The sequence below is a fragment of the Diceros bicornis genome, chromosome 19 (assembly GCF_020826845.1).
Source record: "Diceros bicornis minor isolate mBicDic1 chromosome 19, mDicBic1.mat.cur, whole genome shotgun sequence".
NCBI classification, from domain to species: Eukaryota; Metazoa; Chordata; class Mammalia; order Perissodactyla; family Rhinocerotidae; genus Diceros; species Diceros bicornis.
This window is the reverse complement of record NC_080758.1, coordinates 22,339,055-22,351,890: the sequence shown is the minus strand read 5'-3', so window position 1 is coordinate 22,351,890 and position 12,836 is coordinate 22,339,055. Positions and strand designations below refer to the sequence as shown.

Sequence of the window (12,836 nt, the reverse complement as noted above, 5' to 3'; positions counted from 1 at the left end):
ATGCCCTGTTCCTGCCCGCCTCTCCTCAGTCATCTTCCACCACCAGTTATTCGTAACGACCTCGAGTTCCCCCATATGGCACACTCTTACAGGCCTCCCGTTACCTTTGCACATGCTGTTCACCTACCACCGCCACCAGTGTCATTGCTTTTCTTTCTCTGCCTGGCAAATACTCATTCTTCAGACTCAGTTCAGATGTCACCTTCCCTTTGACACCTTCACTGACTTCTCCTGGATAAAGTTAGTTATCTCCACCTCTCACCTTCTTGGACTTAATTTCCATTGCTTCCAGCTTTTGAAATTATTTTTATTTACCTGTCCTTAGGTTGCTTAAAGACAGGGAGCTTATAATTCCTAGCAGCTGGTGTAGTGCCTGCTGCATGAAGGTGTGTGCTCAGTAATAGCCTTTTTTTCTTTTAAATTCAGTAGTTGGGTTGAATGTTATTTGTGAGTATCTGTGGATTGTTTTGATTAATCCCACAGCAAGGAGAGTAAAGGTAGGAATATTCACAATACATCCTTTATCTTTTGAAGTTGGCACCAAGTAGGATGACCAGCTATCTTGGTTTGCCCAGGACTGAGAGGTTTCCTGGGATATGGTACTTCCAGTGCTAAAAATGGAAGAGTCTTAGGTAAACCAGGATGGTCTGTCACCGAGGCGGCACTGTCAGCAAGTTTTTTACCTACTCTCCTTTCCTCTGCTCACTGGGAGCCAATCCTGGCTGGATAGCCTGACCCAGGATAGCATGCTTTGTCATCGTTAGCACTTTAATGTTGCAGTGTTTTAATAGTATTTCCTCTACAAAAGACTATCAAAGGGATATTATTCCTGATTCCTTTCTTTGGCTTTCAGATGAGAAATTGGATGAGGGGCTTTGGGTTATGTTATTATCACCTTTTTGATCAGACTTGCGTCCCCTTGCTCCGTCTATTAATTCTCCCCTTTTTTATCTTTAGTCTCCTCATCACCATTAGCTCCTTGACACCCTAAAATATGATTAAATAGTCCATATTCTTAAAAATAATTTTTAAAAATCCTACCCTGGGTTTCCTCTCAAGCTGGTGGGCTCTCTTCTCCAGGCTTTACTAATGAGTAGCCCACATTCACCCCTCTTTCTCACCCCCTTTCAGATATTTGCATATGTATCTGTCTTTTTCCATACTCGCCCAAATACACATAGTCTCCCTCTCTCTCACTCTAAAGTAACTAACACATAATATTCTCAGAACAAACACATTGAATTGTGTCTCTTTCACTCCCAGAATCAGTTCTTTACTTGGAGGCCTTATTGTGTCATACAAGACTAGGTAGCATGGCCTTTGCTATAGCCCATGTTTCCGTCTCTGATCTAAGCTAGGAACACTGCTCCTTGGTCTGCTTCAGACAGGCCAGCTTTCTATCTGTTCTTTGACCATGCCAGCTCATTTCCACCTTGGGGTCTTTGTACTTGTTCTTCCTTCTGCCTTTAATGTTTTGTCCCTAAAATGTACGTGACCAATTCATCTCATCACTCAGATCATGATACAAATGTTACCCCTAAAGAGGCCTTCATTAATAACCTAACCTAAAATATCCTCTTCAGTCATTCTTTCACATTGCTTTATTTCCATGACATTTATCATCTATCAAGTATCTTTATTTTCCATTTGTCTCTTGCAGTTAGAATATAAGCTCCATGAGAACTAGGACTTGATTTGTCCTGTTCATGTAAGAGGTATCTAAATATTTGTAGAAGGAATAATATGTGGGGAAAAAAATTATATGCTGACTTACACTTTTCCCTGATTATTTAAGATGAATTTAGTCTCCCTAAATAGATTTAAATGTTTTAGAAAACAGAAGCCATGTCTTAAGTTTTATTTTTCTCTTGTGCCTACCACGATACTAAGTGTTCAGTAAATATTGAATATTGGCTCTGTTGGTTGAATTACCAGCTATAGTGAGATATGAAATGACTGGCTTGCTCCTCTCTACTTCATAGAGTATTAAGAAAACATGTAAGGTTATATAAAATTATACTCCTTAGAGAAGTATCTGCAAGAGCAGTAGCCAGTGGCAGAATTATTCTAATATATGGCCTTTGGATTCGAGGGGGAAAATCACCTTTATTTTTTCTTGAAAATAGTTTATGTTTTCTAATTCTAAAAAGTACTGCATGTTCATTATGGAAAAATGAAAGATATTGAAAAGTAGAAAAAGGTATAATAAGATGCAGAAAAAGCATTTGACAAAATCCAACACCTTTTCATGATAAAAATACTTAAACTGGGAATAGAAGGAAACTTCTTCAACCTTTAATCTAGAGCATCTACAAAAAATGCGCAGCTAACATCATTCTTAATGGTGAAAAATGATGCTTTCCCCCTAAGATAAACAACAAGACAAGGCTGTCTGCCTTCACCACTTCTATTCAGCATTGTACTGGAGATTTTAGCCAGGGAAATTAGGCAATGAAATGAAATAAAAGGCATCCAGATTGGAAAGGAAAAAGTAAAACTATCTCTATTTGCAAATAACACGATCTTATATATATAAAATCCTAAGGAATCCACCAAAAAATTATTAGAACTAATAAATGAGTTCAGCATGGTTACAGGATATAAGATTAATATACAAAAATCAATTGTATTTCTATTCGCTTACAATGAACAATTCGAAAATGAAACTAAGAAGATAATTCCATTTACATTAGCATCAAGAATGAAATACCTAGAGGCTGGTGCAGTGGCGCAAGCGGTTAAGTGCGCGCACTCTGCTTCGGCGGCCCAGGGTTCCCAGGTTCGGATCCCGGGTGCACACTGACGCACTGCTTGTCAAGCCATGCTGTGGCGGCATGCCATATAAAGTAGAGGAAGGTGGGCCCGGATGTTAGCCCAGGGGCGGTCTTCCTCAGGAAAAAAAGAGGACTGGCAATGGATGTTAGCTCAGGGCTTATCTTCCTCACCAAAAAAAAAAAAAAAAAAAAGAATGAAATACCTAGGAATAGATTTTAACAAAAGAAGTGCAAAATTTATATCCTGAAAACTATAAAACATTGTTGAAAGAAATTAAAGATCTAATAGATGGAAAAATATTCCATATTCATGGATCAGAAGACTTAATATTGTTAAGATGGCAATACTCCACAAAGTTAAATATAGATTCAGCACAGTCCCTGTCAGAATCCCAGCTGACTTCATTGTAGAAATTAACAAACTGATTCTAAAATTCATATGGAATTGCAAGAGACCTAGAATAGTCAAACAATCTTGAAAAAGAAGAACAGTATAGGATTTCCAATTTTAAAACTTATTACAAAGCAGTGGTAATCAAGACAGTGTGCTAGGCATAAATTAATGGAATATAGTTGAGAATCCAGAAATAAAACCATGTGTCTATGGTCAGCTGATTTTCAACAGGAATACCAAGACCATTGAATGAGGAAAGAATAGTCTCTTCAACAAATGGTACTGAGACAATTGGATATCCACATGCACATGAATGAAGTTGGATCCTTACCTCACACCGCATACAAAAATTAACTCAAAATGAATCAAAGTAAGAACTAAAACTATTAAACTCTTAAAAGAAAACATAGGTGTAAATCTTCATGACATTGGATTTGGCACAGTTTCTTAGCTATGACACCAAAAGTGTGAGCAACAAAAGAAAAAATAGATAAATTGGATCATCAAAATTAAAAACATTTATACTTCAAAGGACACTTTCAAGAAAGTGAAAAACAACCCTTAAAATAGAAGAACATGTTTGCAAATCCTATGTCTGTTAAGGGACTTGTATCCAGAATAAAGAACTCTAACAACTCATTAATAAAGATAATTAATCTAATTAAAAAATGAGCAAAAGATCTCATAGACATTTCTCCATAGAAGATGTACAAATGGCCAATAAACACATGAAAAGATGCTTAACATCATTAGTTAACAAGGAAATGCAAATCAAAACCACGATGAGAGATCATTTTACACCCACTAGGATGACTAGAACCAAAAAGTCAGATGGTAAGTTTTGGCAAGGATGTGGAGAAATCATAACACTTGCACACTGTTGATGGGAATGTAAAATGGTGCAGCCACTTTGGAAAACAGTCTGACAGTTCTTCAAAAGGTTAAACATGGAGTTACCATATGCCCCAGCAATTCCACTCCTAGGTATACCATACACCCAAGAGAAATGAAAACATATGTCCACACAAAAACTTGTGAACAAATATTTATAGCAGCATTGTTGGTAATAGCCAAAAGGTAGAAACAGCCCAAATGTTCATCAATGGATGAATGGGTAGACAAATGGTGGCATTTCCATACAATGGACTATTATTCAGCCATAGAAAAGAATGAAGTACTGATACATGTTACAACATGGATGAACCTTGAAAACATTATGCTAGGTGAGAGAAGCCTAGCATAAGAGCATATATTGTATGATACAAAAGACCGTGTATTGTATGATACCGTTTACTTGAAATGTCCAGAATAGGCAAATCCATAGAGACAGAAAGTAGATCACTAATTGCGTAGGGCTCGGGGCGGGGGGAGGGCAGAGGAGTGATAGCTAAAGGGTAGGGAATTTATTGTTAAGGTAATGAAAATGTTCTGTAATTGACTGTGGTGATGGTTGCACATATCTGTGGACATACTAGAATCCATTGAATTATACATTTTAAATGGGTGAATTGTATGGTGTGTAAATTTTATCTTGACAAAACGGTTAAAAAGAAAGAAAAAGGAATAATAGGTGATCCATAATCCCACCACTCTGAAATAACCTCTGTTAGCATTTTGATCTGTTTCTTTCCAGTCATTTTTAATGCATATTTTTTTCCACATATTTGAGGTATAATTTTAGAATTAGAATAGAATTTTGAATATAGAATTTCTTATATGTAAGTTTGAATGTTACCTTTTGTGCTTGTCAATCTTACCATAAGAATTTGTTCATTCTATTACAGACTCTCCTAATTGTTAACAAGTGTGTAATATTCCATGTAGGTATACCATAATGTAATAATTTTGTCACTGGTGGACATTTAAGTTCTTTTTATTTTTCTTTCTTCCATTATAATGAGTACTGCAGTAAATGCACTTTTCTTTTTTTTAAGACTAGAACATCCTTATGAAATGCCTTATCTGAAACCTCTTTTGTTCCCAGAGAGAAGAAGATCTCCCGGAGCAGTGCCCTGAAAGTGCTAGACCATGCCATGATTGGACCCGAGGGCACAGACAATTGTCATAAATTTGTTGACATTCTTGGCCTACGAACCATCTTCCCCCTCTTTATGAAATCTCCCAGGAAGATCAAGAAAGTGGGAACCACTGAGAAGGAACATGAAGGTAGGGTTTACTGGAGAAGTCAGCCTAATTTAGGTGCATTAGGAGACATGGGGGAAATGAGAGCTACTTTGAAAAACTCTTCAGTTGAGGAGGAGACTTTTAGGCGGAAGAGTGCTACCTTTTTCTTTTCTATCTTCTTATTTTCTATGCATGGAAAAGCAACCCAGAGAACCCAGATCACTGATGGTCTTTGTTGCACTGGTTCTCTTCTTGCTTGAAATCCTAGTGGTTCCATTTGCTTCTGGCCTGTTAATAAGTCTGAGGGTTTTGTTTTCTTCACTATAATTTGTAGCAAGGTGTCTCGCTGATGGAAGGCCCTTTTGAAAAGAGTAATGAGGTGGCAGCACATGTCACCTCCAGAGTGGTTCTTTCATGTATTTCTGTATTAAAGTATGATTCAGCCAACATCAGAAATTGCCGAAATAAACTATTTACAGCGCAGGTTCTCCTTTTTATGTTTCTCCTCCCTGATGGTGCACACTTCCAGCAAAATGCTGCCATGAATTGCGATGCTGTAACCGGAGTAGTTACTGCTGGGCCAGTCTCTTCCTGCTGCGTCCCTCCCCCCAGTAAACAGCCTCAGTACAACAGGGAAGGCCGGGGATTTATGAGCACTGACAGTTTTACTGAAGGCTCACGACACTTGCACCAGGGAGTTGACATGGTTGGAAGGTTATTTTAAAGTGTGAGGAGCGGGTAAAAGAGGGGTGAGGAGGTGGTGTGTGTGAGAGAGGAGGAGAACCTGAGCTGATGGGCTAATTTGGTTGTCTTGTCAGAAGTTAATAGTTGTCCCATGGTTTGGGTGATTTTTTTCATCAGTGGCTGGTAGAATTGGCATAGGTATCTGCAGGATCTTTTGCATTTGTCGCCCTCCTGGGTAAATGAGAGTTCCTGTCTATCTCTTCTCAAAACAACTTGGCTTAGTCTCTTCCAACTTGGAGTGGCTAAAGAGAAGGTGATATGACCTGTCTTCAGTGCTCACCTGTAGTTGATATCTTCTCTGATCATATCAGCTCTCCAGAGACAACAGAGAGCCTGGCAAGGGAGGAACTGGCAGTGCAAAGAACTGTGGACTAGAGATCTGAGGACAAGTAGAAAGTTCAGTTCACCTCAGATCAGATATTACCAAAACCCAGCTATAAACATGTTAACCCCCACTGCTGGTCTTTTTTCTTTCCTCAATGGAAATTCAGCAAAATGAGGCCATGGGAGAAGGAATGGGTGGTCTTGGAGATCTAGGAGATAAAATTTTGGAGACACCACCATTCATTGAAAACCTGCCATGTTCGTAGCACTGCTGCATTGTGTGCTATCTTATTTAGGCCTCACAACCTATGAAGTAGATGGTGGTAGCCTTGTTTCTTTAGACAAGGAAATCAGCTGAGAAGGGAACGAAGCTGTGATACTATAGCTAACTAGCTATGTGACTTTAGACCTTTCACTTAACTTCTCTGGACTGCATTTTCCTTGCTGGTCTATAAAATGAGGAAATGATTAGTGAACTAGAAGCTCTGTTATCTGTACCTTGAGGTTCTGAGGCACAGGCCCTAGTTATCAAGGCTTTGTCCTATAATCCAGGAAACTCCTCAAGCACTGTGCTGTGGCTGACCTGCTGGATTCTGTGGAGAGACTTGATGCTGCATCCTTGAGCATGCTTGAAGAAAGTGAAGGAAAACAGCCCTTAGCAGGCTCTTGCTCTGTGCGCATGGTACTGAGGAGAGAAGTGACAGATTCAGTGGGCAGCTGTTTTCCTTCGAAGAATGTGCCAGTGGTGTGCTGGTAACAGTACATTTGCTTTAGAGTACCCACATTAGGAATTTGATAACATTATATTAGTGAGGGCAATGGCTTGGTAAGACAGCTCCTGGAAGGCATGTTTGCACTATAATGGCTAGTGAGGATGAGCTCTGCATCCTGAATACACCAGCACCCAGAGAGAAATGAACCTCATGGAGAAAACACAGCCCTGGGCCTCCTCCCACCCTTCTGGCTGATGCTGCTCATAGCAAACTGGCCCCCAGGCCATGAATGGTAGAGTGAGAATGGAGGCAGAACAGGGCAGGGGCACATTGTGCAAGGTTTCTTTGTCCTGTCTTGTCCTCTGAGTTACTCTTCATGTGCTGGCCCTTCGATACAAGTGGACCAGATTTGTGTGGTAAGCTAGAGCACAGTAGCCTCAGACCATCAACAGTATTTGCAGACATGCCCAGCTCATTCCTGCCCCCAGGCTTCCATCATGCTCTTGTCTCCATCTACAATAATTTTCTCTGACCTAGCTGCCTGGTCATCCTTCAGGTCCTTAGTTTTGATGATACTTTCTCAGGGAAGCGTATCATGAGCCCCTAGACTAGAATAGAGCCTCCTATTAAATGGCCTCTTGGTCCCAAGACTTTGCCTTCGTAGCCCTTAAGATTATGGAACCAATGGCCTTGTCACCTCCTGGTCCCAGGGCCTAGCCCAGTGCTTGGCATGTGGTGGATGCACAGTAAATGTTTATTGGCTACATGAATGAACAACCACTTCCCTAAAAGACTGCTCATTGAGGGCAAACATGGATTTGGGCTTTCCCCAGAACCCCACAAGGTTGAAGTCAATACAATTCAGATTGATGGTTGTCAGTCATACACCTGAGGTGAGTGAGTGGTCTTTCACTCAGCTTGTTTGGAAGCAAAAACAAGTGGTTGCTAGCCATAAGTTTTTCTTTGTTTCATGGGGTTAGAAATTATGGCAGAAGCCCCTCCTTTAGAGCCATGCCCTTAAGAGCCATGTTATGGATAGAACTTACCTATAGGTGAGGTCACCCTATGACAAGCTTCTTTTGGTAATCCAGCACTCCTAATTAAGCACTATGGGCTGAGAATCAGCTTGCCTGTCTAGAACCTCTGGAGGGCTGCCCTGCACTCTTCCCTTTTTTGTCAAACCTTAGGAGCTTGTCACATATCAGGGTTAACCACTTGAATTTCACCCTGGTCCAGTCTCAGCCCCTGTCACTTCTCGGGACCTTCCCCAAACTTCTACAGGAGCAATATAGCCTAGTGTGGTACAGATGGATCCACTGTTTATCAACCACGTGATCCTGGGCAAATTCCTAAATTCTCTGAGCCTTAGTTGCCCCATCTGTTAAATGCTAGCTCTACCACATAGAGTGGTTATGAGGGTCAGGTGAGATGACATACATAAACTTAGCATAGACCCCAGAATAGAGTAGGCACTGTAAGAAGTGTAAGTTCTCTTCTCTGCCAAACCTGTCTCCAGTGCTGCCCAACCTGGCCTTAGTCACATGCACCTATCCTTCTAAGAGGTCACTGGGAAGCCAGGCAAAGAGACTGCCCACACCTCGGCTGGGGGAGGACAGGGAGAGTGTAGGTTTTATTGGCCTGCAGTCTAATTGCTCCATGATAGCTGCGTGGGAATGGGCAAACTCATTCTTGGTAGAATGTTAGGAGTCATGATATGCTAAATAGTGGAGTGGCATAAAAACAGCTGTGTTCCCAAAGCCAACAAAAGGGATTGAGAGAGGAGAATCTCTAGATTAAGGTGATTTGAGAGAGGAGGGAAGAAGGAAAAACCCACCCTTATAACCTAGAATTGCTGATAATTTAGTTTCTCTTTTGTGAGTTGAGGTGGAGAAGGAAAAGAATTATTGTAATTGAAATCCATTCAGGTTTGCATAATAAAACCTTCAGAAATAGATCAGAGGAGGCACTTAGCTTGGGGGGTTGGGTTGGAAAGAAAAAACTTGCCCTTGGGTGCAATAGCATGATTGCCTGCCTCCTTGGTTTTATAAAGAATAGCACAATATATATTGTCTCCTTGGTATTAACTGCTTCAGAATAGGAGGGAAGAAGAAAAGAGCCGGAATCCAGAAATGGCGTTTGACCTTTACTTCTTGTCTCTTTTTAAAATTCTTATTAAAAGAGGTCCAATTTTCTTTGTATTGCTTCATTAGGTAGGTGAGTTATTGAGTTTGTAGCGGTTTTAGTTAATTGCGCTGTTTTAACATGGTTCCCCTGGAGGCTATTATGAGCTTTCAGGGTGAGCTACCAAGCAGTGTGTAGGTGTGTGGTGTGCATGCTAGGCATATGCACACATTTTACCTCATCAGCAATGACAGCAGTTGATAACAGGTCAGTGCTTTGAAGAATACTTTTCTGTCATCTGCAAAGAATTGTAAGTGATTCTGGTGGACTCTGCATGTCAGGAAGTGTGTAGTTGCCTGGTGCTTCTTGGACTCCTAACAGCGAGGAACTGCAGACCAGAGCTCCCCCCAACTACCAGAGTTAGAAGAGGGAAATGGCAAAAACTTTTCCTGCAGTCAGAAAAGAAGGGAGTTCAGCCAACATAGGCGAAAAAGAAACGTTTTGATTGTCTCTGTGGTGGGCTGTGGTAATGACATGGCATTGTTTGGGGCCAACTTTTATTGGGGCTCCTGCTATGTTCAAAGTTTAACCCAGACCTGGTATGTGACAGGAACAAAATAGAATGCCTGTCCTGGGGGAGGCTGCTCTTTCCCAGTGTTCCATCTCCAGATCCTTTTCCTCGGCTTGTCCCTCAAGCATTCATTTTCACATGGATTGATGGTGTCTTCCCTCAGTTCTATTATTTCACTCCACATATTCTCCTTCGTCTTATCTGCTACCTGCAACTTTACCCTCCATCTCTTTGCTGTTCATTCCCAAATCGTCAACCTTGTCTCTCTCCCAAGTTCTGGTCAGCACAGCTAATTAACCAGCAGACCACTCCACCAGATACCCAAACTGAATTCATTCAAAACCATACTCATCACTTCATTGCCCAAGTCTCTTCTGCTTTTCCTATCCTGGTAAGTGGTACCACCCTCTACTCTGCCACCCAAGGCAGAAATCAACGCATTATGCTTGACTCTAATATTCCCCACATATAATTGATCATAAGTCCTATAAATTCTACCTTATATATATATTTTTTTTTTTTTTTCTGAGGAAGATTGGCCCTGAGCTAACATCTGCCAATCCTCCTCTTTTTGCTGAGGAAGACTGGCCGTGGGCTAACATCCATGCCCATCTTCCTCCATTTTATATGGGACGCCTCCACAGCATGGCTTGACAAGTGGTGCATCGCGCGCGCTTAACTGCTTGCGCCACCGGGCCGGCCCCAAATTCTACCTTATAAAAATCTCGTAAATCAGTCCTCTCCATTGCCACTGACTCTGCCCTCATCACCTCTCCTGAACTATCACTGCAGCCTAAATAAGTCTCCCTGCTTTAGTCTCCCAATTCTCCTGTCCTCTCAAAGTCTGTCCTGCACGCCACCACCCAAATGAGAGACACTCTCAGCCCTCAACAAATTTACAGTTTAAAGAAGAAGGAAAATAAACGTGGGGAAAACAACAGTTTTACAGATCTTTACCGAAAAACTACATTAGCAAGTACAAAGACATACCAAGCAAGAGTACTTCGTTATTAAAAGGAACAAGAGAATAGGAATGCTTAGAGAGGAAGGTACTCTGGTGGAAGGGAGATAATGATACAGGCTAAACCAAAGGAATTTCAACCTACCAGTTCATTTGTTATTACCTGTATTCAGCATCTGTTGGAGTGTCTTCACACATCTGATCATATTTGAGTCTTACAACAACCTCACAAGGTTGGTGTTATTTCTCATTCTGAAGATGGTGAAATTGTAAGACTCAAGGAAATTATGACTTCAAGACATACAGTGGGTAAGTGGTTAAACTAAGGCTTAGACCCTCAGCTTCTGATCACAACTCTCACACTCATTTCATGAAGTCAGGCCATTGGTATTGCTCTTCTGGGTCCAAACTAGCTTGCTCTCCTCAGGATTGCTGGTGAAGTCAGAAGTTCTTGATTAGAAGACCTTGATTCTAATCTTGGTGCTTGACCTAGGGCAGGTCATCATGGTGGTGGGTACTCTTACTTATCCTTTCAAATTGTGCAAGTTATTAGGAACAAATAGCAAAACGTCTTGATAAAATTGTGGTTAGGCATTTCTAGTGCCTATCACAGTGCTTGGTGCTTGGTAGGTGGTCAGTAAATATTGGTTGAATGAACACATGAATTTATTTAATATTTATGTACCATGTACCATCTACAATCAAGATCAAGACATACGCCAGTAGTTAAGAGCATTGTGGAATTCAAAAGATTCTTACTATGTTAACCAATTTATGGTTCTCCCGTTAGGTCACTCAGCATCTGTCCCATAGTAGTGTTTAATACATATTTGTTTATCCATCTGTAAGAATAGGATGAATACCTACCTTCTTGGGTTATTGTGAGAATTATTATTATTGAGAGATGACTTATGCAAGTCTAACATAGTATGTGGGGTTGATAAATGTTAGTTTATTACAGATCATTCTTTTAATACTGACCCAAGACATCACACTATACTAATAAATGTTATACTAGAGGTTGTGGAAGCCCAGAGGAGGGAATATTCTAGGGATTCTGGGAAGGCTTAAGAGAAGAGATGCCATTTGAGTGTTCCTTGAGAGGTAAATAGTATATCATTCTCATACCCGTGAGGAGAGAGTGGCAGAGGGGACAATGAGCGCTAAGGCATGTATAGCTAGTTATTGTGGTATAGATGATTAAGAACATGGGCTTTGGATTAAGACAAGATTTGGGTTGGTGTCTTGGTCCTGTCATTTACTAACTGTGTGACTTTAGGAAAGTTGCTTAACCTCTGTGAGCCTGTATTTCCGCAATTGTAAAATCGGGATCATATTGAAATCTATCTCATAAGGGTGCTATGTGAGAATTAAATAAAATTAATACAGATCAAGTGCTTAGCACAGTGCCTGATTCATTAATATTAATGGCTGGGATGAGGATGGGTTTCCCATTTGTGTTCCTCTTCCTTCTACACTGTTGGTAATTTTAAAAGTACTCTCCTGAAGAAATGCTTCCCCTCCCTGAATCTGTCCTTCGTAGAGGTGGACTGTAAACATGCCAGTCCTATGTGCAACATAAGACAAAAAGCTTCCCCAGAGAGGACATACCAGGGAGCCCGAGGTCCCCACTTTTCCATATCAATAAACAGAGAATTCAAAAATTTTCCCCTCTTTTTATACTCCCCAACCTTGAAAATTACAAAGGGCTGGTTATAGTGGTCAGAATGATGAGCAAGTAAAGAGTGAAGAGTATTTAATTTTAAGAATAGCATTAAGTCATGTACTAAGAGGCACCTTATGTTAAACAAGAATGGAAATGTCTTGCTGCTGTTTTTTGTTGCTATTTGAAAACCTTATAATTGAACAGTTTCTGGATCAATTCCTTTTCTCTCCCTCTGGCTGCTTGTCTCATTTCTGATCTCAGATGACAATATGTAAGGATGCTGAAATAAGCGATGTGTTTGGACTTAGGGTTCCTCTCATCAGGCTTGAGGGGATGATTTTGAGTGTTGCACATCTGGTTTACTAGCTGGTTCCAGCCATGTTAAGGATTTACCCACAGGCCTTTCCCAAGTAGAGCACAGCATACTTGTTTGCCAGTGAGGAA

At 40.7% G+C, this 12,836-nt stretch overlaps 1 protein-coding gene across 1 annotated transcript in view; it reads left to right on the top strand.

The window, feature by feature from the left end:
• The window catches only part of CTNNBL1 (catenin beta like 1), a 160,155-nt gene that overhangs the window by 88,221 nt on the left and 59,098 nt on the right, over positions 1–12,836 (top strand). The window contains exon 11 of the mRNA XM_058562718.1: positions 5,153–5,334. Within this exon, the coding sequence (XP_058418701.1) occupies positions 5,153–5,334 (182 nt within the window). The remainder of the gene's footprint in view (positions 1–5,152; positions 5,335–12,836) is intronic.